Source organism: Loxodonta africana, chromosome 1 (assembly GCF_030014295.1).
Source record: "Loxodonta africana isolate mLoxAfr1 chromosome 1, mLoxAfr1.hap2, whole genome shotgun sequence".
Taxonomy (NCBI): domain Eukaryota; kingdom Metazoa; phylum Chordata; class Mammalia; order Proboscidea; family Elephantidae; genus Loxodonta; species Loxodonta africana.
The window spans coordinates 90537637-90565548 of NC_087342.1; the positions used below are offsets into that span (position 1 = coordinate 90537637).

At 44.6% G+C, this 27912-nt stretch overlaps 1 protein-coding gene across 3 annotated transcripts; it reads left to right on the forward strand.

Moving 5' to 3' along the window:
* Positions 1 to 1771: 1771 nt before the first annotated feature.
* LOC100667840 (HLA class I histocompatibility antigen, A alpha chain-like) lies at positions 1772 to 26068 on the forward strand. 3 transcript variants are annotated; one of them, XM_064283198.1, is made up of 9 exons: positions 2066 to 2205; positions 22781 to 22850; positions 23147 to 23416; positions 23686 to 23961; positions 24606 to 24881; positions 24980 to 25090; positions 25500 to 25550; positions 25702 to 25738; positions 25903 to 26068. In XM_064283198.1, the coding sequence occupies exons 1-6, from the start codon at positions 2200 to 2202 to the stop codon at positions 25063 to 25065; spliced, it is 984 nt and encodes a 327-aa protein (XP_064139268.1). In that variant the 5' UTR covers positions 2066 to 2199; the 3' UTR covers positions 25066 to 25090; positions 25500 to 25550; positions 25702 to 25738; positions 25903 to 26068. The 3 variants fall into 3 exon arrangements, with proteins under 3 accessions (XP_023397414.1, XP_064139268.1, XP_023397413.1); XM_023541645.2 differs by having other exon boundaries at positions 2069 to 2205; positions 25518 to 25550; XM_023541646.2 differs by lacking the exon at positions 24606 to 24881 and having other exon boundaries at positions 1772 to 2205; positions 25518 to 25550.
* Positions 26069 to 27912: the final 1844 nt, after the last annotated feature.

Genomic DNA, 27912 nt, shown 5'->3' on the forward strand with positions numbered 1-27912 from the left:
TAAACTAATTTAAATGATCTCTTTCCAACTGATAATGAATTTACATGGGCAATCTCTTGTTTAGATTGCTGATGAATACACTGGCAATACACTTTGGAAACCTTAGGACTACCTTTAGACATTCATAGTACTGTTGCTAGTAAATACCGGAAATGTAATGGTAATTTGTTACACATTGTAAAATGAAAGTCAGAAGAAAACTCATTGGTCCAACACTCAGGGTATGGTTGGTAATTTAATTCCTACTTATGGTATATTTGAATTGAAGAAATCTTTAAGAAACCTATCAGTTACTGTGGGACAATTAGCAGATGAAATTGCTAGTGGGATGAAAACACAACAGTGATCTCTGACCTCATAAGCCAAGGTGACATGAGATAACAAAATAGCCTTAGATTTTTTATTTATTGGTCCAAGAAAAGTAGTCTGTGCTGTAGCAAATACCTCTTGTTCCATTTAGATAAATAACACAGGAGAAGAACAAGATATACATAGAATTGGGTAGGAAGCTACTTGGTTACACACTGTAACACCCTTACAAACACCAGATTTATTTGGTTGGTTACTGTCAGGAATAAGTACATGGGTTAGATCACTACTACTTAGTTTATATCCTGATAGTATTAGGCATAATATTTATCCTCTACTGTCTTACACACCTAGCATGCAAAAGAAAGTGTGGGGCTAAAATGTTGATGTACATTGAGGCTGCTCACTTTGGCAATGCTGTTGTTGAGAACATAACTCTTAAGATCCTGGTGAAGAACCAGATGGTATCTGGTGAAAAACCAGCCCTGTGAGTTTAAAGAACCTATGGTTGCCATCTAGGAGCTCGACTAAGTCCAGGTATTGATCATCCATGTGTTATCTCTAATCTCCCATCAAAAGGAAGGAATGATTTAGGAAATTATATTGGAGTCATTATTCCCTGTCCTTGAGTATAGAGAATGTGACCCAGCTGGAGCTGGGCTTACAATGGCTCACAAGGACATATCAACTGGGCCCTGAGGTATAAAGATAACAGAATAATCTTGAAAAGTATCTTTTAGGGAACCTTTCACATAAGGCAGAACACAAAAGACTTTCCTCTCTTATCTTCTTCTATTAACATTAGAAAAAAAAAATTAGTGAATAGAAATTTGTGGGACCAATGAAGACCCTTCTGACTGTTGTTACTGAAACCTGGACCAATGATTGTTGAGAGGGACAATTCAAAATGTAAGATCATAGCTTCTAGCCAATCTGTGAAAAGGTGAAGCTTTCAATGGTTTTGCCCATCTTGTTGTGTTAATATATACTGATGACTGTAATATTCTTTGGACTAGGACAGACATGGCTGTGGCAGTGTGCTTGTCCGTTTTCCCATTCTTGCTTATTCTGTAATATTCTCTGGACTTGGGCAGACATTAGCTCTGGCAGCACCGGGCGTGTCCACTTCTCAACTTCTGTCTTTTTGAATATATGCAGAATAAGTTTCTTTTTGCTTTACTAAACTTTGTGATGTCTTTTCCCCTACAACAATAGTACGCAGAATCAAGAAGTTATACATATTCATGATTTTTGCTGATTATTCATTGCGGGGCAGGGCTAGGAATTGGCATGGAAGCGACTGTCACATCTGTCTTTTCTGAAGTGCGCTTGGCTTCCGCAGATGACGTAAGTCCGGTAATTTTTCGTTCTTTGGCATAAGTCTTTTGGGTTCTTGACATGAGTTTTCTGATTTATCTGCGCATGTCTGGTGGTCTGGTGCTGGTTTTTCTTGGAACTTGATGACTTTTGGCTGCCGAATTACACTGAAGTTAAAACAGTGTAAATAAGAAGTGGTTAGACACTGATCTGAAGCCCCGATACAGCCTGCTTTTATTGTGAGGGCAGGGGTGCGGTTTAGCAACCACCTTACATGCATTTCTCATCCAGCAAAATCCGGGCTTTTATCCGGTTTGAGGACCAGAAAGTAAAAAGCAGCTAGCCCTCTGCCCCCATAAACACCGTTATTCTGATCGGATGTGCATAAACACTTTTTTTTTAGGCCAGAGTGGTGTGGTGTTACACTTGTGCCCTCCCAGTGAGTTGTCTCAGCAGAGGAGACACAGCGGCGCCCTGGGTTAGGTAAACCCCCGCGATGAGTGGTTTCGGTTTTCTTTCCCGACCCAGCCGTGGTGACTAAAGTCTGTGCGGAGCCCGGGGTCCTGCGCAACTATGATCGTGAGTCCTAGGGCCAAAGGCGAGAGTGGAGGGAGAACAAGGAGTTTATGGGACAGAGCAGAGGCGGCTGGAGGCTGGCGGGGAGGGGCTTTCTACCGCGGTAGACTTTGAAGTTTGATGAGGAACCTGCTGCGCAGCCGGATTCCTCCCCAACCCGAAAGACCCGCGTTCAAAAGCAAGGGGCAACTTGGCGCTATTTCTTGTTAAAATTGTCTTTAATGCCTTGGAACAAGCCTAGTTTATTATTATTACTAAAATATTGAAAGTGTGGGGAGGGGCGAGCTGAGCAAGTTTGCGGAACAGCCACCTCTAGGAGTCCCCCGAGAAGGGTCGTCATCATGGAGGACAGGGCTCTGGACCAGCTGTCAGGGTGGCTGGGTTCCATCTCCCTCTCTGCCCCTTACTACCCTGGGACTTCCAACAATTAAAATAATCTCTGTGAGAATGATTTTTTCTCATCCTTAAAATGACACAGTCAGGACCTTCATCCCTGCTGTCCAAACCTAAGGGGTTGGCCCAGCACTAAACCTAGGAACTCCGGTTCATAGATTTTGGCTGTGACTGGGCATAAGGATATGAAAAGCCCTCACGTGGTTCTAATAAACAGGCACATTTGAGGACCACTGACTAGATGTTCCAACCAGGAGGGGTGTGTGGAGATAAGGCAAAACTTTCAGGGGAAGGGAGCTTTAGGTTGACAATATTAAGATGTAATTCACACACTACAAGATTCCGCTTTATAAAATCCTACACAAAAGAGTACAAATCAATGGTTTTTAGTATATTCAAAGGGTGTGCAACCATCACCACTATCTAATCAGGATGATCCTTAAAGGTATGGAGATGTTTGATGATGGGTCTCAAGGCAGAGGTGAGGGTATTCCATGGCAGGGAGACTACTTCAGCAGTGGCATCCTGGTGGGACAGGGTAAGACTGGGGGAGTCCATTTTGACAGCAACTAGGGGTGATGCCAGACAGCAGATTCATGCAGCTGTGCTGGGCTTTGGGTGGTAGAGTAAGGTATTATGTGTTAAATTCAGGAGATGGGAAGCTGTGGTGGTTTTGTGGCCTTGAGGTTTTATCTGGGTGCAGGGATGGAGTTTAGGAAGCCTGGGCAGTATTCTAGGCCGAAGGAACACGAACACCTGGACTTGGGTGGTGCCAGTGGGATTGGAAAAGGGGTGGAGCTGCTTACTGTCAGTACATGAGAGATAAGAGAGAGGGGGGAGTCAGAGGGGACCCAGGATCGTGATGCTGATAAGAGCAATCGGGGAGGGAGAGACTGGGGTGGTGGGAGAGGGTTAGGGTTTCTCTGTAGACCTGTTGGGTTTGAGGGCAGTGGTACCTGGAGACACAGATGTCCTGAAACAGAAGTCTACAGAGATATTGGTATTGCCATGGACCATGAGGAGTCACCTCATTGGGCTTGTGACCACCAGGGCTGAAAAGCACAGCCACCCTGGGTGAACACAGACACTTACAGGATGTGACCAGAAGCAGAAACCCTGGATGAAAGTGAAACTCATTGGGAGGAGAAGGAGGGGATTATAGTGGCTGAAACTTCTAAGGGAGTTTGGAGTGTGACTGATTCAACTGTGGAAGGTGCTTCTGAGAGGCAGAGTGGCTGAAATCTGCAAATAGGGGTCGGTGGGGACGTGGCCAGTCAGGCTGTGCGTGGTCGTGGTTGCGTGTGTTGGGAGAATGACGACGCGGTTTATCTCTGGAAATTAGTCCTGAATGATAAAGCGAGCACCAGGCAGCCATGTGGTGGTGTGTGGCGGCCAGGTATTACGAGTCTGGGAAGACCCAAGCTGCTCCGCAGGCGGGAAGTTGCCTTTGCAAGGAGTGTGGTGGTGACCTGGATGGACTTCTGGGATTTGGGCTGAAGCGCTCAGCTGCTCAGCGTTGTCCCTGCACCGTTTGGCTTAGCACCCCAGCGAGTCTAACCTACCTGGGGAGACGGCCCACAGGCTCTTCTCACCTCTGGTTCTTCTTTTTTTTTTTTTTCTTCTAAATTTAACAAAGTCCTCCCTATTAGTTCCTAGAGCTGCTGTAACCCAAAACCCAAACCAAACCCACTGTCTTGGAGTTGATTCCGACTCATAGTGACTCTATAGGACAGAGTAGAATTGCCCCATAGGGTTTCCAAGGCTGTAGTCTTTGCAGAAGCTGACTACCACATCTTTCTCCCACAGAATGGCTGGTGGGTTTGAACCGCCTACCTTTCAGTTACCAGCCAAACACTTTAACCATCGCGCCACCAGGGCTCCTGCTGCTGTAACAAGTACTACAAATTAGATGGCTTATAAGAACAGACATTTTTGGTCTCACAGTTCTGTTGTTGCTGTTGCTGGGTGCCATCAAGTCGATTCGAACTCATAGCGAGTTCATATGACACAATAGAACTGCCCCCTAGGGCTTTCTTAGCTGTAATCTTTACAGATGCCGAATGCCCGGTCTTTCTCCTGCGGAGCCGCTGGGTGGGTTCAAACCATCAATCTTTTTGGTTAGCAACCGAACTCTTAACCGTTATATCGCTTCTGCTTCCTTACTGCATCTGACTTTGTTTTGCATCTGGTGTACAGTTCCGAGTTCTTGGCACCCCCCCCCACGCCTTGATTAAGCTTACCAACAGAACTTCTATTCCAAATCCACAAGCGTAGTCCCGCCCTTCCGAGCTGTAACCACCTTGAGGGCCGGAAACTTTACTGACCACTTTCGCCAGCGGGTGCCCGCGCGCAGAGCTCGGCCTCTGTTGAAGCCCACGGCGGATTTGGCCGTGATGGGGTGCTGCGTCCTGCCGGTCCTTTTCAGGGCGGTCTTCTCGCACCGCTGGGAATACACGGGTTTGTCTTGGATGAGTTTTGTTTTGCTCTTTGTCCCCAGATCAAGTGTGGCTACATGACCCGGACTGACACCAGAGGGCGCCAAAAGACCACAGTGGCGCCTGGCAGTTTTGCTTTCAGTTTCTGTTGTCAGCTTCTGAGTGCACTGGTTATTAACCTGCCGGTGCCTAGACTTTTCTTTTTTGGGGAACATTTTATTGTGCTTTAGGTGAAAGTTTAGATAGCAAATAGTTTCTCCATCAGTATTTCATACACAAATTTTTCCGTGACATTGGTTGCAGTCCCCACAATGTGTCAGCATTCTCCCCATTTCCTCCCCCAGTTCCTGTTACCATTTGTGAGGTTTCCCTGCCCTCTCTGCCTTTTCATCTTTGCTTTTGGTTAAACGCTGCACTTTCGGTCTCATGGAGTTGATTATTCTAAGGAGCACATTCCTCACCGGTGTTATTGTTTATTTTATAGGCCAGGCTGAGAGGTGGCCTACAGGAATGTCTTAGAAGGTTGTCTTACGGCGGGTGTCTTGAGATTCCTCCTAGGGGCAGATTAACCAGTAAGCAAGATATGCACCAGTTTATATTAAGCAAGGTGCACAGAAGCTTACTTGTGTTTACTTGCTAACAAAGGTGTGCTGAAAATTTTTACAACAGATTAGTAAGGACACACAAGTAAGCCCGTGTATACCTTACTTATTGAGTAATCTGGCCCTGGCTCCTCCAGTGTCTACCAGACCAGTAAGTCTGGTCTTTTTTCTTTCTTTTTTATGAATTTGAGTTTTGTTCTGCATTTTTCACCCATTCCAACTGGAACTTTCTATTGTGATTGAGGTTAGAGTGGTGGGTAGTGGTGGTAGCTGGGCACCATCTAATTTTTCTGGTCTCACATTAGAGGAGGCTGTGGTTAATGTGGGCTATTAGTCCCTTGGACTAATTGCTTCCTTAAGTCTTCAGTTTTCTTTCTTCTCCTTTGCTCCAGGGAGGAAGAGAGCAATAGTTGCATCATTGATGGCCACTCACAAGCTTTTAAGACCCCGGATGTTATTCACCAGACTAGGATACAGAACACTGTCTTTATGAACTGTGTTATGCCAATTGACCTCGATGATCCCCCAGACTATGGTCTTTACTCTTCAAGCCAGTTAGCTCAGCCTCACGAGGTGTTTGTTTATGTCTAAGAAGTTTCCATAACCGTGCCCCCTCAGTGCTCTGTTATATATATGAATATATATGGCGCACTTACAAATATATATGCAGAAATATCCACAGCCATATCTGCATAAGCACACTGGTGTATTTCCCTACGACTTCCCATACCTGTTTGACATTCATATCTATGTATCCTCTCGTAAATTATTGTTTGTTATCACTGTTGTTGCAGAATTGTATATGCTATAGTATTTCTTGTACGTGAATACTTTATTTCTTTGTATGTCTCTGTCTTCCTTTATCTTAGTCCCATTGTGCTGATTTCCCCTATATTGTGTATTGTCTTTCCCTTTACGAATATTAACATGTATTTTTTTTTTTACTATCCAGTTAGTGATTCTCCCTCCCTTTCTTTCCTATCCCTGGTAATCATCAAAGAATGTTTCTCTTTGTGTTTAAACCTTTTCTTTACCTTTTATAACAGTAGTCTCACACAATATTAGCTCTTTTGTGATTGGCGTATTTCACTCAGCATAATGTTTTCCAGATTCACCCATGTGGTGAGATGTTTCGAGAATTCATCATTGTTCTTTATCATTGCGTAGTATTCCATTGCGTATATGTACTACAATTTGTTTATCTATTCATACCTTGATGGGTACTTAGGTTGTTTCCATCTTTTTGCTATTATGAAGAATACTGCAATGAACATGTTGTTGCTCTTGTTGTTAGGTGCTGTCGAGTCGATTCTGACTCATAGAGACCCTATGCACAACAGACAAAACACTGCCCAGTCCTGTGCCATCCTCACAATCATTGTTATGCTTGAGCCCGTCATTGCAGCCACAGTTTCAGTCCATTTTTTTTGAGTCTTCCTCTTTTTGCTGACCCTCTACTTTACCAAGCATGGTGTCCTTCTCCAGGGACTGGTCCCTCCTGATAACGTGTCCAAAATACGTGAGATGAAGTCTTAGCATCCCCATTCCCGAGGAGTATTCCAGTTGCACTCCTTCCAAGACAGATTTGTTCGTTCTTCTGGTAGTGTGTGGTATAGTTAATATTCTTTGCCAACACCATAATTCAAAGTCCTCAATTCTTCTTTGGTCTTCCTTATTCATTGTCCAGCTTTCACATGTATATTACCAAATACCAAACCCAACCCACTGCCATCAAGTTGATTTTAACTCACAGTGGCCCTACAGGACAGAGTAGAACCGCCAGATAGGGTTTCCAAGGAGCACCTGCTAGATTGGAACAGCAAGCCTTTTGGTTAGCAGCAGTAGCTCTTAACCACTACTCCACCAGGGTTTCCACATGTATATTAGATGGTTGAAAACCCCATAAGTTGAGTCAGGCACACCTTAGTCCTCAAAGTGACATCTTTGCTTTTTAACATTTTAAAGAGGTCTTTTGCAGCACATTTGTCCAATGCAATATGTTGTTTGATTTCTTGGCTCCTGTTTTCATGGGTGTTGATTGTGGATCCAAATAAAATGAAGTCTTTGACAACTTCAGTATTTTCTCTGTTTATCATGATGCTGTTTATTTGTCTAGTTGTGAAGATTTTTGTTTTCTTTATGTTTAAGGTGCAATCCATACTGAAGACTGTAGTCTTTGATCTTTGTCAATAAGTGCTTCAAGTCCTCTTTCAGCAAACAAGTTTGTGTCATCTGCATATCTTAGGTTGTTAATGAGCCTTCCTCCAGTCCTGATGGTGTGTTCTTCTTCATATAGTCCAGTTTTTCAGATTATTTGCTGAGCATAAACCAAAAAAACCAAACCTAGTGCCATCAAGTCGATTCCAACTCATAGCGACCCTATGGGACAGAGTAGAACTGCCCCATAGAGTTTCCAAGGAGCACCTGGATTTGAACTGCTGACCCTTTGGTTAGCAGCCATAGCACTTAACCACTACGCCACCAGGGTTTCCTTGCTGAGCATACAGATTGAATAAGTGTGATAAAAGGATACAACCCTGCTGCACACCTTTCCTGACTTTAAACCACGCAGTGTCCCCTTGTTCTGTTCGAAGGACTGCCTCTTGGTCTGTACACAGGTTCTTCATGACCCCAATTAAGTGTTCTGGGATTCCCAATGAATGTGGGTGTGTGTATGTCTATTTGCGTGACAGCTCACTTCTCTAGGATATGTACCTAGGAATGGGATTGCTGGATCACATGGTATTTCTATTTCTAGCTTTTTAAGGAAACACCAGATCATTTTCCATAGCAGTTGTACTGTTTTACATTCCCACCAGCAGTGTATAAGTGTTCCAGTCTCCCCAGAGCCTTGCCAGCATTTATTGTTTTCTGCTTTTTTTTTTTGATCAGTGCCATTGTTGCAGGGTGAAATGATATCTCATAGTAGTTTTGATTTGCATCCGTCTAATGGCTAACGGGAGCCCTGGTGGTGCAGTGGTTAAGAATTCTAACTACTGGGTAGGCAAGAACTGGTTGGCAGTTCAAATCCACCAGCTGCTCCTTGGAAGCCCTATGGGGCACTTCTACTCTGTCCTAGAGGTATGCTATGAGTTGGAATCAACTTGACGGCAACAGGTTCTGTTTATTTTGGTTAACGGCTAATGGGAGCCCTGGTGGCCCAGTGGAAACTCTGTTGGCATAGTGGTTAAGAGCTATGGCTGCTAACCAAAAGGTCAGCAGTTTGAATCACCAGGCGCTCTTTGGAAACCCTATGGGGAAGTTCTACTCTGTTCTACAAGGTCCTGTAGGGTTGCTATGAGTCGGAATTGACTCAACAGCAACAGGTTTGGCTTTTTTTGGTTAATGGCTAATGGGAGCCCTGATGGCACAGTGGTTAAAAGTTCTAACCACTAGGTCGGCAACAAATAGTTGGCAGTTCGAATCCACCAGCCACTCCTTGGAAACCCTATGGGGCACTTCTACTCTGTCCTATAGGTTCACTAAGAGTCGAAATTGACTCAACAGCAACTGGTTTGGTTTTTTTTTTTGGCTTAGTGGCCAGTGAGGGAGCCCTGGTGTTACAATGGTTAAGTACTCGGCAGCTAATCCATAAGTTGGTGGTTTGAACCCACCAGACACTTCATGGGAAAAAGGTATGGCAGTCTGCTTCCGTAAAGATTTACAGCCTTGGAAACCCTATGGGGCAGTTCTACTCTGGCCTATAGGGTTGCTATGAGTCAGAATCTACTGGACGGCAACAGATTTGGTTAGGTTTTTAATGGCTTATGATCGCCAGCATCTCTTCATGTGTTTGTTAGCCACCTGAATGTCCTCTTTGGTGAAGTGTCTGTTCATGTTCTTTGCCCATTTTTTAATTGGATTGTTTGTCTTTGATGCTGAGGTGTTGAAGTTTTCTGTAGATTTTAGAGATTACACACTTGCCGGATATGTCACTACCACATTTTTTCCCCCAGTCTGTAGGTTCTCTTTTTACTCTTTTAGATAAGTCTTTTGATGGGCATAGGTATTTAATTTTTAGGAGGTCCGAGTTATCTAGTTTATCTTCTGCAGTTTGTGCATTTTTAAGTTACGTTTCATAGTCTATTTATGCCATAAATAGGGTCCCTAGATTTGTCTCTATGTTTTCTTCCATAAACTTTATTATTTTAGGTTTTACATTTAGGTCCTTGATCTATTTTGAGTTAATTTTTGGGTATAGTGTGAGATATGGATCCTGTTTTCTTTTTCTACAAGTGGAAATCCAGTTTTGCCAGCACCATTTGTTAAAGAGACTGTATCTTTCCCATTTAATGGATATTGACCCTTTGTCGAGGATCAACTCTCCCTACTTGGATGGATTTACTTCTGGGTTTTCAGTTCTGTTCCATTGGTGTACATGCCTGTCATTGTACCAGTACCGGTCTGTTTTGACAACCCTGGCTGAATAGTAGGCTCTGAGATAAGTAAATGTGAAGCCTCCTACTTCGTTCTTCTTCTTTGATAGTTCTTTATTTATCTGAGCAGTTCTTTCCTTTCCATATAAAGTTGGTGATTAGTTTTTCCATTTCATTAAAGAATGTTGTTGGAATTTGGATCAGAGTTGCATTATATCTATAGATTGCTTTGGGTAGTATTGACATTTCCGTAATGTAAAGTCTTCCTATCTATGAGCATGGCGTGTTTTTCCATTTATGTAGGTCTCTTTTGGTTTCTTGCAGTCGTGTTTCGCATTTTACATTGTATAAGTCTTTTACATCCCTGGTTAGACTTGTTGTTGTTGTTAGGTGCTGTCAAGTCGATTCTGACTCAGTGACCTATGTACAACAAAACAAAACACTGCCTGGTCCTGCACCATCCTCACAATCGTTGCTATGTTTAAGCCCATCATTGCAGTCACTGTGTTAATCCACCTCGTTGAGGGTCTTCCTCTTTTTTGCTGAGCCTCTACTTTACCAAACATGATGTTCTTCTCCAGGGACTGTTATTGTTAGGTGCTGTCGAGTTGGTTCTGACTCATAGCGACCCTATGTGCAACAGAACAAAACACTGCCCAGTCCTGCGCCATTCTCATGACAGTTGTTACGCTTGAGCCCATTGTTGCAGCCACTGTCTCAATCTATCTTGTTGAGGGTTTTCTCTTTTTCACTGACCCTCTACTTTACCAAGCATGATGTCCTTCTCCAGGGGCTGATCCCCCCCGCTTCAATTCCTCTTCACTTTCAGCAAGTACGGTTGTGTCATCTGCATATCACAGGTTGTTAAGGAGTCTTCCTACAATCCTGATGCTGCTTTCTTCTTCATATAGTCCAGCTTCTGGGATTATTTGCTGAGCATACAGATTGAATAAGTTTGGTGAGAGGATACAATCCTGACACACATTTTAAACTGCTGATTTTAAACCACACAGTACCATCTTGTTCTGTTGGTCTATGTACAGGTTCTGTATGAGCACAATCAAGCGTTCTGAAATTCTCATTCTTTGCAAAGTAATCCATAATTTGTTATGATTCACACAGTTCAATGCTTTTGCATAGTCAGTAAGACACAGGTAATCATCTTTCTGGTATTCTCTGATTTCAGCCAAGACGCATTTAACATCAGCAAGGATATCCTTTGTTCCACATCTTCTTCTGAATTTGGCTTGAATTTCTGGTGGTTGGTTCCCTGTCAATGTATTGTTGCAACCATCCTTTAATTATCTTCAGCAAAACTTTACTTGTTGTGATATTAATGATATTGTTTGATAATTTCTGAAATACATTGGATCACCTTTCTTTGGGATGGGCACAAATATGGGTCTTTTCCATTCGGTTGACCAGGTAGCTGTCTTCCAAATTTCTTGGCATAGATGAGTGCTTCCAGCATTTCATGTGTTTGTTGAAACATCTCAATTGGTATTCCATCAATTCCTGGAGCCTTGTTATTCTCCAGTACCTTCGGTGCAGCTTGGACTTCCTCCTTCAGTACCATCAGTTCTTGATCATATGCTACCTCCTGAAATGGTTGAATGTCAACCAATTCTTCTTGGTACAGTGGCTCTGTATATTCCTTCCATCTACCTTTGATGCTTCCTGCATCATTCAATATCTTGCCCATAGAATCCTTCAATATTACAACTTGAGGCTTGAAACTTCTCTTCAGTTCTTTCAGCTTGAGAAATGAGTGTGTTCTTCCCTTTTGGTTTTCTAACTCCAGGTGTTTCCACATTTTGTTATAATAGTTTACTTTGTCATCTCGAACTGCCCTTTCAAATCTGTTCAAAGCAACCTGAGAGTTTCCAAGGAGCAGCTGGTGGATTAGAACTGCTGACCTTTTGGTTAACAGCTGAGCTCTTAACCACCGTGCCTCCAGGGCTCTGATGGACAAGTGGTGGCTAGTTATATTCATTCCTAACTATTTTATCTTTTGGGGTGCTATGGTAAATGGTATTGTTTTCCTGATTTCCTTTTAGGAGTTCTCTTAATTTGTGTAGAGGAATCCAACTGATTATTGTATGTTCATCTTGTAATCTGCCACTATGCTTAATGCTTCTATTAGTTCCAGTAGTTTCCTTATGGAATCTCTGGGATTTTCTATGTGTAGGATCATATCATCTGTGAATAGGTATAGTTTTACTTCTTTCTTACCAGTGCAAATGCCTCTTATTTCCCTTTCTTGCCTTATTGCTCTAGCTAGGACTTCCAGTACAATATTGAATAAGAGTAGTGATAAAGGGCATCCTCATCTTGTTCCCATTGTAAAAGGGAATGCTTTCAGTCTCTCTCCACTGAGAATAATGATGGATGTTGGTTTTGTATCTGTACCTGTAATTATGTTCAGGAATTTCTGTTCTATTCCTATTTGTGAAGGCAAATCTGTATCCAGAGTAAGTGTTTATTTCAGTAAGAATAAAACTCTGCCCTTTTTAAGATGGAAGTGGTCCAATGTAATCAACCTGCCACGAGGTTGCTGGCTGATCACCTCAAGGAATGTTGCCATAGCAGGGAGTAAGTGTTGGTTTCTGCTGCTGGCATATTGGGAACTCATGAGTGGCTGTAGCCAAATCGGCCTTGGTGAGTGGAAGTCCACAGTGCTAAACCCATGCATAACCTCCATCTCTGTCACCATGGCCACTTTGTTTATGGGCCCACTGAACAATAAGGGGAGTGGCTGGGGAAAGATGACTGGCTTCCACAGAACAAGTCATACTATCCACTTAATTGTTAAAATCCTCCTCTGCCAAGATCACCCTTTGGTGAGCATTCACATGAGACACAAATATCTTCACTTCTTTGGCCCATTCAGAGAGGTCTATGCACATGTCTCTTTCTCATACCTCCTTGTCACCAATTTTCCAGTCATGTTCCTTCCAAGTCCCTGACCATCCAGCCAAACCATTGGCCACAGCCCACGAATCAGTATACAATCACATATTTGGCCATTTCTCCTTCCAAGCAACATGAATAACAAGGTGCACCGCTAGAAGTTCTGTCCATTGGGAGGGTTTTCTTTCACCACTGACCTTCAGGGAGGTCCCAGAAAGGGGCTTTAGTGCTGCCACTGTCGACTTTAGAGTGGTGCCTGCATATCATGAAGAACCATCTGTAATCCATGCTCAAGTTTTGTCTTCTGAAATCAACAGATCATAAGGAACTCCCCATGAGGCCGTAGGTGCAGATTGGGAGATGGAAGGTAATGTGACAGGAGTGGAGATTTGGGGCATTTAAGCTACTTCCTCATGCAACTTACTTGTGCCTTCTGGCCCTTCTTGGGCCTGATCTCACATATACCACTTCCATTTAATGATGGAGTGATGCTGTGCACATCTGACTTTATGGCTTTGTGGGTCAGACAACACCGAATTCATGATGGGCACCTTTGGCTGTGTGGTGACTTGGTGTTCCATGGTTAAGTGTTCAGTCTCTATTAAGGCCCAGTAACAAGCCAAAAGCTATTTCTCAAAAGGAGAGTAGTTTTTGTTACCAAACCCGGGAAGCTGGGTCCTTGTCCAGCACACTCAGACTTGCCAATCATCTGGACACCAGTCTTTGAGAAAGAGAAAGTAAATTTATTGCAATGTGCAGAGCAAGGAGCTTGCAAGAAGTGTCTCAGATCTGACTCCCTGAGCTACAGGGAGGCAGGGCTTACATGTGATTTGGACAGTATTAGCATACCGGGAGGGAAAATTCTAGAAGGCAGCCAGGAAACAGGAGGTGATGTGGTTCTTGTTGGACATTTCCTTTGGAATAGGGTCAGGTGATTATTTTTCTTCGGATTCATTCCTCCTGTTGCTTCGTCCTCTGTTGAAGTCAATTAGCAATCACAGCTGGCCCTTCTGCACATGCAGGGTGGGCCAAATCTGATTTGGGCTAGTTTAAGGACTCAAGGAAATTTACTGGCATGCTTAGGATCAGGTTACATTCACTGGAGAGGATGGCAGGGCTTTGCTCCAAAATCTTAAGGGTCTGCATTGTGATTCACCAATAGGGGCCTGCCAAAGACTGCAGACAGCATCTCTGTCTGCCACTGACACTTTAGGCACCATTGGATCAGTCAGATCATATGGCACAAGTGGCATAGTGGCTTGCATAGCAGCCGGAGCCTGTTGCAGAGCCTTCTCTTGCTCTGGGCCCCACTCAAATTTAGCAGCTTTTTGAGTCACTTGATAAATAGGACAGAGTAGCACAAGTGAGGCATGTGTTGCCTCCAAAATCCAAAGAGGCCCACCAGGCCTTGTGCTTCTTTTTAGCTGTGGGAAGAACCAATGCAATAACTTATCTTTCACTTTAGAATGAATATCTTGATATGCCCCATGCCCCTAGAAATTTCACTGAGGTGGAATTGTCAGGTTAATTTCCCAACCAGTTAGCATGCAAATGTTTTATCAATAATTCCAGAGTTATTGACACTTCTTCCTTACTACGTTCAATCAGCATGGGGTCATCAGTGTAATGCACCAGTGTGACGTCTTGTGGGAGGAGAAGGTGATCAATGTCCCTGTGGACTAAATTATGACATAGGTTTCGAGAGTTCACATACCTTGAGGTAGGACAGTGAAGGTGCATTGCTGGCCTTGCCAGCTGAAGGCAAACTGCTTCTGGTGGTCTTTCAAAACAGGTTTGTAGAAAAGGCATTAGCTATATCAATAGCTGCATACCAGGCACCAGGAGATGTATTAATTTGCTCAAGCAGTGAAACCACACCTGGAATGGCAGTCGCAGTTGGAATCACCACCTGGTTAAGTTTTCGATAATCCACTATCATTCTCCAAGGTCCATCTGTTTTTTGCAAAGGCCAAATAGGCTAGTTGAATGTGGATGTAGTGGGAGTCACCACCCCTGCATCCTTCAAGTCCTTGATAGTGGCAGTAATCTCTTACGTCACCCTAGGAATATGATGTTGCTTTTGGTTTACTATTTTCTTGGGTAGGAGCATGCCTACCTAGGAATGGATTCCACTTGGCTACCATAATAGCCCTAACTCCACTTGTCAGGGACCCAATTTGGGGGCTCTGCCAGTTACTGAGCATATCTATTCCAATTATGCATTTTGGAACTGGGGAAGTCACTACAGGATAGGTTTGGGAACCCACTGGACCCACTGTGAAACAGACCTGAGGTAAAACAAAAAAACCAAAAAAGGAAACCCTGGTGGTGTAGTGGTTAAGAACTATAGCTGCTAACCAAAAAGACAGGCCTGAGGTAAGACTCCATTAATAATCTGACCTCCATACATCCCCACTATGACTGGTGGGCAACAGTGATGTTTTGGGTCTCCTAGAATTGGTGTCAATTCAGAGCCAGTATCCAGTAGTCTCCCAAAAGTCTGATTATTTCCTTTTCCCCAATGAACTGTCACTCATAAAAGGCTGTAGATCCCTTTGGGAAAGGCTGGGAGAATGATGAACAGTTTCACACTTTTGGCAGTGTAGTGGGCTCCTTCCTGTAGGGGACCCGGCCTCCTGTTCATTCAAGGGGTTGTGGGTCTGTAATCTCACTCAAGTCTGGGAACTGACTGAGAGGCCATGACTCTCTATTCTGGTGATTTGAATTAGATTATAGTTCATTTGATGTAGAATTCTTTGGCTTGTACAGATTAAGTAAATATTCTGTAGGTTTCCCATCTATTTCACTCCTAGGGACACCATGACTAAGTAGCCAAAGCCATAAGTCCACATGAGTCAGACTGTTCTGATTACTGCTTTGACTTTGTTGCCCATTACTGTAACCACTCCAACCTTGTCTTTGTTGATTGAGTGTTACCACTTGGCCCCTACCACCACAGGGTCCAATCAGTGCCATTGCAGTTAGGTGTCTTAATTCAGCTAAGGCAGCTCCTGTTGTCAAATTTGACTTACATAATATAGAATCAAAGCAGTCTTCAAGGAGGCTGCAGCTCCCTTCACAAATTTGTTCCTCACTGTTGTGGTAAAAGTTGTATCCTCTGGGCAGTCCATGTGTGAGTCTGTGGATCTAACATGATAAATCTACTCTAGCATGTCAATTTCCCTAAACATTTGGATATCTCTACAGTAAACCAAGGCAGATCTGGTACTTCAACTTGATTTTATGTAGGCCACCAAGTAATCCATGCTTCAGCAACCCAACCAAATAAGCTATTAGTTAGACCCTTTCCTAACCTCTCGAGCTGAAACACTGAATGAAGAATCTGTACCTGGTGGGCCCATATCAATAAACTCAGACTGATCCATCGTTATGTTCCTTGCACCATTATTCCACACCCTTAATAGGCATTCCTACACATATTCCCCAGCTTTCTGTTTGTTCATATCTGATTCTTTATTCTGGTCACTTGCTGGAGCCATCTTGTCCTGCTCTTTTTTTTAAAATATGTATTTATATTGTCTACTGTCTCCGAGACATTAATATATTATTTTGTTTATTGATTAGTTGTATGTTCATTTGTTTTTCCCTGTTTCTTTGTTTTGTTTTGATATGTCAGGGCTGGCAGGCTGAGCGTGCTTTGCTGCTAGCTCTTTTGGGGGCACAATAGCTAGCAGCACCTTATCCAGGTGGACAGGGCAGCAGCAAGGCGGGGTAAGCCTGCTTCGTTGTACATCAGTTTGGTGAGATAGTCGAGGGCAGATTGGGCAGGTGCTGTCTGCTTCCTGATGTTGGTCTAGCAGTGTGGGAACATTCACAGCCACTTGCCAGATTGGGGGGGGTGTCAGACTGGGAGTGGTATGGGTTCACTTCCCACTGTTCAGCAGCTGGTTGAGTGGCAGGATGGGAGGGGTGGTGCAGGCCCAGTGCTGCAGAAGACCTGAGTGCCAGGGGCCATTTAGCCTTGACAGCACAGTTGCGGCCTATGGGAAGGGGAAGAGGTGGTGTACGGGGCTAGGTGGGTGGAAGAAAGAAAAGGGAGGAAGGAAAAAAAAAAAAGGTTGGCAAGGCAGGAGCTGGTAGATGAGGACTGGTGGACCCAGGGGCTGGGGGAAGGGAGCGGAGGTGGTGTATGGGGCTAAATGGAAAGGAGAAAGAAAAAATAAAAATGGTGGCATGGCAGAAGCAAGCAGTTGAGGGTAAGGTAGGCCCAGGGTGGCAGTGGGCTGGTGGTTCTCTAGCCATGGCAGCTTGGCAGGGGGTGGCAGTAAGTGGGGAGAGGTGGTGTACAGGGCTAGGTGGGAAGAAAAAGAAAAGGAAGAAAGAGAAAATAATGGGTGGTGCAGTGGGGGCCAGCAGTGGGACCAGGGCAGCCTCAGGGTTTGTGGGAAGGGAGGGAAAGGAGTGAATGGGGCTAGGTGGGAGGAAAAGGGGGAGAAAAAAAAAAAGCAAAAAATAAGGCGTTGCAGGAGGTGGTGGGGGCTTGTATTGTGGACCCTGGCAATAGGAGCTTTTGGGATTGGGGGCATAGATGTTCTTTCTTCTACTTCCAGAAGGGTGAAGTGTGGGAAATCGTGTTTTGCTAGTTACCAGGTGCTCTGTCTCCTGCTGGGAGCTCCATGAAGTTGTCTTCCGTACTCTCTGTCTGGGGTCATTTTTGACTATGTTTCAAGATGGCTATGCTGTGCCCTGTTAGTTGGCAGGGGACCTCCACTCTGTATTGCTCCTCATTCTTTGTTTTCCATCAGTTTCTTTTTTCATTCAGTGCTTGATCTAGTTCTTTATCCTTTCATTTGATGATCAGGTTTCCAATATTGATATTTATGTCTATTTTACTTAGTTTTTCAAGTCTTTGCTGCAGAGGGATGGTGTGGTATGTCTGTCTAGGGCTCTATGTTGGCTTTGCCACTTCAATGGCTATTTCTTGTTCTATGATTGGATATCATTGTATATAATTTTGTTCTTATTTCATAATTTTAATGTATCTTTGGTATAATTATGGGAAAACATTTATGCATCAGTGAGTTAGTTTGTAGTTACCATAAGAAGTTTTTATTTGCATATAGACAAAACTTCCATCAATTTATCAATTTTCTGGCAACCAATGCCACAAAACAATTTGTGTATTAACTGTTTAATGAGAAGCTAATTTGCTTTGTAAACTTTTACCTAAAAAAAAATTCATCACTCTTCTTTATGGTTTTTCATCTTGGGTCATGCTTAGAGAATCTTTCACTTCACAATCATACACAATTTCATGTATATTTTCACCTAGATACAGACAATAGGGAAAGAGAGATCTGAGAGTCAAGAAAAAAATTGTTTGAATTTTGGAGAAAGGGGAGCAATAATAGGTAAAGAATTCTAAGGTGGTGCAATTGTAAGCTTTGTATCTCTTGTTTCATAATTTTAAAAACATAACTGTAATACCTACAGGACATTTGATATGTGTGGTATCAATAGACACTTTCCCATGAATAAGTGAAGACTTAGTCCCTCCTAAGAGTAAAAAAAAAAAAGCACTAAGAGTCTCAATGAAAGACAAACGAGGATTGACACTGATGAGTAGTTTTGAACATTTATAATCTTGAGGTGATAAATCATGTTTTGGTTAATGTCTGCACAGGCTAGTTGTTAAATATCTATTCATTAAACTTTTATGGGCACTCTGTATTTTAAGGATATGTCTAAGACCCACACAGACAAGTCCATGGCTTTTGAATAAGACAATTATAATATACTTCAATCTATAAATCACACACTATCTTTTGGGGGAGAGATTGAAAATTCAGAACACTTTAGATATGCACTGTCAAATAGGGTAGCTACTAGCCAGGCATGCTACTTAAATTAATAAAGTAAAGCAAAAAATTCAACAGCTCATTCGCATTAGCCATATTTCAAGTGGTCGGTAGCCACACTTGGCTAGTGGCTACTGTATTGGACAGCATAGGTATACAATTCTTTCTTTACAGAAAGTTTGATGGACAACAGCACTCTTGATGGTTTATGATTAGCATTCTTTACTATCACGTACATGCAGGAAAAAACAAAAACAAACCCAACTTCACTTATAGATGTACTGATTGAAATGTTAGAAATTATTAACTTTATTAAATCACCATTGTCAAACCCACATCTTTTAATATCCTATGTGATGAAGTGGGAAGTGTATATGAAGCACTCCTTCTACATGCCAAAGTATGATGTTTGTCTCAAGGAAAATAATTTGTCTGAGCTGAACTAGCCTCTTTTTAATGAAATACCATTTTTACTTGAAAGAAAGAATGACAGAGGAACTATCTTGGATATTTGACACTTTCTCAAAAATGAACAACTAGTAAGCCTGTCACTTAAAGGAAACCAACTGACAGTATAGTTGCCAATGATAAAATATAACCTCAAGAGGTTAGAACATTGGAAAACTTGTATCCAATACAAGTTTGACAGCCTTCCAAAACATACAAACTTCTCTGCTGGGATCAGTGGTTAATACTAATGAATGTGACTTGTTTTTGGTATTTTGTGATGAAATGTGTCAACATTGGAAAATATGCATACTCAATGAACTAGTGAATCACTTTAAAAAAACAACCCATACCTAAGTACAAGATTCATTCAATGTGTAAGGCGGACCTATGGGTTTTAGTGAACAGAATATGAAATATTCAATAATAAGTTTTCCGATTGCAACTAACCTTTAAGACACTACCACTTCTGTAGCTTTAGAGAAGTATCAAAGATGAACATTCACAATTTCTTGGAAAGGCTATTAAAAATACATCTTCCATTTCCAGCTTCATATTGTATGATGCTGGAGTTTTTTGTATACACCTCAACTAAAATAATAGATTGAATGCGGAAGCAGATATGAAAACCCAGAAATCTTCTATTGACACAGATAAGAAAGAGATGTGCAAAAATGTAAAATGATCCACTCTTCTCACTGCATTGGTTTATTCTGGAAAATATTTATTTTTCATGAAAATATATTATCTCTGTTAATGTTTAATGGGTTATTAATATTATTTTAAATGAATCAAAATTTTTAATTCTGTTTCAAATTCTCATATGGTTAATATCGGTAGATACAACCCACATAAACAAAATCTCTTTGGGTTCCTCATTAATTTGTAAGACTGAATAGAGCCTTTTAGGCACAATGGTTAAGCTCTTGGCTGCTAACCCAAAGGTTGGTGGTTGGAACCCACCAGCTGCTCAACAGAAAAAAAGACCTGGCAATCTGCTCCTTTAAAGATTACAGCCTAGGATACCTTATGGGGCAGTTCTACTCTGTCGTATAGAAGAAAGCCAAACCAAACCCGTTGCTGTCAAGTTGATTCTGACTCATAGTGACTCTATAGGACAGAGTAGAAATGCCCCCATAGGGTTTCCAAGGAGTGGCTGGTGGATTTGAACTGCTGACCTTTTGGTTAGCAGCTGAGGTCTTAACCACTGGCCGCCAGGGACCCATATGTTGTTGTTGTTGTTATTAGGTGCTGTCGAGTCGGTTCCGACTCATAGCGACACTATGCACAACAGAATGAAACACTGCCCGGTCCTGCGCCATCCTTACAATCATTGTCATGCTTGAGCTCGTTGTTGCAGCCACTGTGTCAATCCACCTCGTTGAGGGTCTTCCTCTTTTCCGCTGACCCTGTACTCTGCCAAGCATGATGTCCTTCTCCAGGGACTGATCCCTCCTGACAACATGTCCAAAATATGTAAGACGCAGTCTCGCCATCCTTGCCTCTAAGAAGCATTCTGGCCGCACTTCGTCCAAGGCAGATTTGTTCATTCTTTTGGCAGTCCATGCTATATTCAATATTCTTCGCCAACAGCACAATTCAAAGGCGTCAACTCTTCTTCGGTCTTCCTTATTCATTGTCCAGCTTTCACATGCATATGATGTGTTTGAAAATACCATGGCTTGGGTCAGGCACACCTTAGTCTTCAAGGTGACATCTTTGCTCTTCAATACTTTGAAGAGGTTCTTTGCAGCAGATTTGCCCAATGCAATGCGTCTTTTGATTTCTTGACTGCTGCTTCCATGGCTGTTGATTGTGGATCCAAGTAAAATGAAACCCTTGACAACTTCAGTCTTTTCTCCGTTTATCATGATGTTGCTCATTGGTCCATTTGTGAAGATTTTTGTTTTCTTTATGTTGAGGTGTAATCCATACTAAAGGCTGTGGTCTTTGATCTTCATTAGTAAGTGCTTCAAGTCCTCTTCACTTTCAGCAAGCAAGATTATGTCATCTGCATAACACAGGTTGTTAACGAGTCTTCCTCTGATCCTGATGCCCCGTTCTTCTTCTTCATTCAAAAATGGCTGCAGCAGTATACCAACAGGGAACTGCCAGAAATTCAGGCTGGATTCAGAAGAGGATGTGGAACCAGGGATATCATTGCTGATGTCAGATGGATTCTGGCTGAAAGCAGAGAATACCAGAAGGATGTTTACCTGTGTTTTATTGACTATGCAAAGGCATTCGGCTGTGTGGATCATAACAAACTATGGATAACACCACGAAGAATGGGAATTCCTGAACACTTAATTGTGCTCATGAAGAACCTTTACATAGATCAAGAGGCAGTTATTCAGACAGAACAAGGGGATACTGATTGGTTTAAAGTCAGGAAAGGTGTGCGTCAGGGTGCATTCTTTCACCATACCTATTTAATCTGTATGCTGAACAAATAATCCGAGAAGCTGGACTGTATGAGGAAGAACGGGGCATCAGGGACCCATATAGGGCTCCTTGAATCCACTCCAGGCCACACAACAACGACATAGAGATTCTGAAACTAACAAGAACCTCTGATTTAAGCCGGCCCTGGCCCAGGATTCAAGGAGACTGTAGCAAAGAAGGCTCCCTGCAGGAGGAGAGAGGTCAGGGTAAAGTCCCAGACCCCAGGCAGGGCTCCCAGGCCATGATGGCAGTGTCAGGGGTGGGAAAGCCTACCATTGAGTATTCCCTGTCTTCCTGGAGTTTCACTTCTCCCTAGTTACAAACCTGTGTCAGCTCCTACTGCCTGGAATCACCTGATGAGGTCCCACTTCTCACTCATTGGGTCTCTGATTTCTGAAGAAGCCAATCACCTTCACAGTGGTTTCCAGTTATAAGGTCCACTGGACCAGCAGGACTAAGATACTTCCTAGGTGCAAGGGTGGATGTGGGAGGAGGGGTGAGGGGATGGGACATGGAGGGGGGTGAGGACCGGGTGACACTGTCAGAGGGGTGACACCAAAACCAGTGTCTATGTTCATGCAGTGTTTCAGCAGAAACTTATTATTTTTTATAAAAATATCAGTGTAGTTAATTATAACCACAAACACATTTTTAGTAAGCCATCTTACATGTATCCCTATCCCTACAGAGTTAAAGCTCTGTGATAATTTACTTTTTGAACTTTATGATAACCCTGGTGCCATAGTGGTTAAGTGCTACAGCTGCTAACCAAAAGGTCGGCAGCTTGAATCCACCAGGCACTCCTTGGAAACTCTATGGGGCAGCTCTACTCTGTTCTATGAGTCAGAATTGACTCCATTGCAATGATTTTTTAAAAATAGTTACTGATTTTGTCAAATTTTCTAGTGTTTTAGCTACAATATTGTTGTAATTAGTATTTGAACGTTTATCAATAAGTTTTTTGAGCATGAAGTAGTAATTAAAGGAAAAGAAGGAGTGATATATGGGATTTAGGATTTACAAGTAACATTAGTACAAAAAACATTACTAAAGATTCTGTATAGTCTGGTATGGAAGGAGATCCATGGGAGAGGTGACACCACAAGTTAGCACATTGGTGACACCAACCCTATTGATGCCACTGTCCCTAGATCCTCAGTACACCCCGGACCCTCCTCGTGTTGCTCTCGGGGGCACTGTTCCTCACCCAGACCAAGGCGGGTGAGTACGGGGTGGGAAAGGGAACAGCCTCTGGGGAGGGAGGAGAGAGGGGTACGCTGGATGGGGACGCAGGACCCTCAGGGCAGCCGCATCACCTCCGCCACCATGCTGACCTCCCTCCCCCGCATCCTGACCCTCCCCGCCTCACGCCCCTTCTCCCTCCCCTACATCCCGGCCCTACTTCCCCAGCCGCCCCTTCTCCGTCCATGAGCCCCTCGCCCCTCTGCCCCCATCGATCCTGGACCCGGAAGCCGCGCGGGGAGGGGTCTGTAGTCTCACCCTCTCCCCGCCCCCAGGCTCCCACTCCCTGAGGTATTTTCACACCGCCGTGTCCCGGCCCGGCCGCGGGGAGCCCCGCTTCATCGAAGTCGGCTATGTGGACGACACGCAGTTCGTGCGATTCGACAGCGACGCCGCGAATCCGAGGATGGAGCCGCGGGCGCGGTGGGTGGAGCGGGAGGGGCCGGAGCATTGGGACCAGGAGACACGGATCGCCAAGGACAACGCACAGAACTACCGAGTGAACCTGCGGACCCTGCGCGGCTACTACAACCAGAGCGACGCCGGTGAGTGACGCCAGGTCCAGGTCGCAGGTCACCAGTCCCCTTGCCCCCAAGAACGGGTTGCCCAGTGTTTAGGTCTGAACTTCAACCCGCCCGGCCGCGGAGATTTGCTCGGGCTTTTTCAATTTAGAACCAAATGGACTCTGACCAATCACCGCCCGTCGGGACCGCAGGGGCGGGGCTGAGAGCGGGGCGGGGCTGACCGCGGGGGCGGGGCTGAGAGCGGGGCGGGGCTGAGAGCGGGGCGGGGCTGACCGCGGGGGCGGGGCCAGGGTCTCACACCATTCAGGTGATGTTCGGCTGCGAAGTGGGGTCAGATGGTCGCCTTCTCCGCTGGTACAATCAGCATGCCTATGATGGCGCCGATTACATCGCCCTGAATGAGGACCTGCAATCCTGGACAGCGGCGGACACGGCCGCTCAGATTACGCAGCGCAAGTGGGAGGAGGCCGGTGTGGCGGACCACATCAGGGCCTACGTGGAGGGCAGGTGCCTGGAGTGGCTCCGCAGATACCTGGAAAACGGGAAGGAGACGCTGCGGCGAGCAGGTACGACGGGCCGCGGGACGCCTCCCTGAACTCCCCTTGAGCTGGGATTGTGTCCACCCTGCTGGCCTCTCAAACGGAGGGGAGGAAAATGGAATAGACGCCAGAATACCCCCTCCCATGAGTGTGGAGAGTGAGGAGTTAGCCCAGATTTCCAGATCCTGTACCAGGGAGTGACTTGCCCAGAGGAGCTCTCCTTTCTCTCAGAGACAGCTAAGAGATTCACTCTCTCTGGGGATAGTAGAGGAGATGATTCCTGACTGATCAGCAGTTCCCTTTGATCCTGGAATGGACGTTGGGAACCATCAAGGACTTTCTCAAGCCTTGTTCTCTGCGCCACATCCAGTGAGTTTGGAAGTCTGATTCCAGCGTGTCTGAGTTTTTCCACCTCCATCCACGTCAAAACTAGAAATCCCTGTTCTCCCTCTCAGACATCTGGAGTCTGCTACTCTGGGCTGCCTCTCCTGATTCTAGAACTTCCCAAGGAATAGGAGATTGTCCCAGATCCCTGGTCCAGGCTGATGTCTGGGCTTTGCACCCACCTCCCCAATTGTCCTGTCTGTTCTCAGAGCAGTCACATGAGCCCTGCTCAAGTATCTCATGGGAGGTAATGCAGAGTTCCTGAATTGTCTGACCTTTTCCCTCAGTGCCCCCAAGGATGCACATGACCCACCACCACATTTCTGACCATGAGGCCACACTGAAGTGCTGGGCCCTGGGCTTCTACCCAGCGGAGATCACCCTGACCTGGCAGCGGGATGGGGAGGACCAGACCCAGGACATAGAGCTTGTGGAGACCAGGCCTTCGGGGGATGGGACCTTCCAGAAGTGGGTGGTGGTGGTGGTGCCCTCTGGAGAGGAGCACAGATACACGTGCAATGTGCAGCATGAGGGGCTGCTGGAGCCCTTCACCCTGAGATGGGGTAAGGAAGGAGATGAGGGGGGAGCCTCTTAGGGAAGGAAGGAGCCCTTCTGGAGACCTCCAAGGAATCAGGGTTCCTCACTGCCCTTCTCTTTACAGAAACATCTTCCCAGCCCACTAGCCTCGTCATGAGCATTGTTGCTGGCCTGGTTCCTGTAGCTGTGGTTGTTGAAAATGTGATCTGAAGTTCTCAAGTAGAGATGGGGATGGGTATGAGTTTTCTTGTTCCACTGGAGGGGTTTCAAGTCCTAGGTAGGAACTTGTCCATCTCTGCCTCGCTATGTGAGGTGCCATCCACACACACGCTAACCTGGTCTGGGTTCCTGTGTGCTAACAATTACTCTTTTGTAAAGTGCATGTAAGAATGAAGGTCAAATCTTTCAGCTTAATTGTTCCGGTGATGGAGACCTGATTCCCAATAGTCGCAGGTCACAGAGGAATGTTCCTGGTGAGGACAGATTTCCAGGAGGGTGGTTGGTCAAGTCCCTGCACATCTTTCCTTGTGTTTCTTTATCTTGTCCTGGGTTTGTGGTCACAGTTCTGGAAACTTCTGTGGGGTCCAAGACTAGCCAGCTCCTCTAGGACCCCATGGTCCTGCTTTCTCCCCAATCTCTCACAGAATGCCTTCTTCCTACAGATGGAAGAAAAGGGACCTATGCTAAAACTGCAAGTAAGTATGGAGGAAGGGAGGCTGACCCTGAGACCCTTGGGATAGTATAGACGGGAGGCTATGGGGGAGCCCCTTTACCCTATAATTCACGTTCTTCTCTAGTCTTATCTCCTGTGAACTCAGACCAGATTCTGTTTTTGTGCTTCTCTAGGGTTCTTATGTGTCTCTGTAACGTGTCCCTTCTAAAGGTGAGACCCTGGAGGGCCTGACATAGGGGAGGAATTGGGGCAGAGGGGCACGACTCAGTTATGGGGATTCTTTGGATCTGGACATTTTGAGAATGTGGTGGGCTGTTCAGAGCAACGTTTACAGTGACTAACCTGAATTTGCTCATGATTACTTTCTTCTGTAGCGTGAGACCGCTGCCTTGTATGGGACTGAGTGATACAAGATTTATTCACACCCTGCTTTATGATTCAAGAACCCCGGACTTCTCTTCCTGCAACTGTTTTTTTTTTTTTTAAAGTTAACAAGAAATGTAATTTAATAATATTAAAAATAAAACATAGAGTAAAATATACTAATAAAAGTCAATACAAAAAGACACAAGGGCAGCTGCAGCTTCATCTAGACAAGGCTGATGCATTCAGGTCCCGGCCTCCACTTGAGTCAAGTCCAGAATCTAAACTTATTTTTATACTGTCTTCTCTTCCATGTATACTGCCCAGAATCTCGATATTCTTGGTTGTGGTTCTTCCCGTTTCAGGGAGAATGCTGCTCTCCTTCTCCTCCCCCGATTCCGAGAAGTAAGCTTCCAAGTGGACCAGGGCAGTGATGACGATGGGGTGGCCTTGAATGTCTTCTTCACTGCTACTGGAGTCATATCTCCTGTCTGCCCCCCAATTATTTATTTACTCTCGAGGCCACCTTGGCATTAGTTGGGGCATTATCTGCCCTGTCATTGGGGAACATCTTTAATGTGTCATCCTGGGGAGCATGTGTGTGAATTCTTTGAGACAGGCAGCTGTCCATGCTCACATAGGCATCCATCCAACAGTGCAACAGTGGGAGTGTTCATGATGCTGGGAAAGCATAGGTAGAATGCTGAAGCCTCTAGGCCAGCTGGACAAGAAAGGTGCAACAAAGGCGGTGGACACCACACTAGTAACTAAAGCTACTGTCAGTTCTTGTTTGTAATTGTCCCTAAAGTTTGCAGCTTACAGGCGTTGAGCATTTCAGGGCATGTGGTGATAATGGCATCAAGCACACTAAAATACCTCCCTGATCTGTATCTGCTTTGAACTGAGTGCTGAGAAGTGACCCCAGCAGAAACAGGTTGACTGGTGGTCCCACACGGTGCCTCACAGCCTGTGAGCTGACCAGCAGCCTGTGGGTTTCCTGTGTGCATTTCATACTAGCAGCAATGCCAAAAGCTGGTAGAAAACACCAATGGCTCCCCTGGTGTGTGGGAGCATCATATATAATGAAGGGCAGCGTTTGTGGTCTCCTTGGGCTCAGGTATTTGCAGGCACACATATGGATGCCGGAGCTCCCTTGCACAGTGACTAATGAACGGCGGCTGAGAGATGACCGCAGCTCAGTAGTTCTGGGCTTCAGCACTGGGGTCAGGCCTGAGTTCACATTTTGGTTTTTCCACTTAGGAGCTCGAGAGCTTGGGCCTGTCATGTCTGCACCTCAGTTTCGCTGTCTGAGAAGCGAGATAGTAATTAAGCCTTGAGGTACAGCTGTGGTGAAGGTTGAATCAGTTAATATACGTAATGTGCAGTTTTTTTTTTTTTTTTTGCTTTGCAAACCTTTTATTCCTTTGTTTAGTTGTGATCTTCTTTTCTGAATATCCATCGATTTCCTTTGCCTATTTTTCTTTTGTGTGGTTTTCTTTTTTTTAATTTTTATTGTGCTTTAAGTGAGTTTACAAATCAATATACAAAAATTTATATACACCTTGCTATATACTCCTAGTTGCTCTCCCCCTAGTGAGACAGTACACTCCTTCTCTCTACCCTCTATTTCTGTGTCCATTCAGCCAGCTTCTGTCCCCTACTGCTTTCTCATCTCCCTTCCAGACAGGAGCTGCCCACATATTCTCATGTGTCTAGTTGATCCAAGAAGCTCACTCCTCACCAGTATCATTTTCTATCCTATTGTCCAGTCCAATCCCTGTCTGAAGAGTTGGCTTTGGGAATGGTTCCTGTCTTAGGCTAACAGAAGGTCTGGGGACCATGACCTCCAGGGTCCTTCTAGTCTCAGTCAGACCTTTAAGCCTGGTCTTTTTATGAGAATTTGAGGTCTGCATCCCACTGCTCTTCTGCTCCCTCAGGGGTTCTCTGTTGTGTTCCCTGTCAGGGCAGCCATCAGTTGTAGCTGGGCACCATCTAGTTCTTCTGGTCTCTGCAACTGGTGT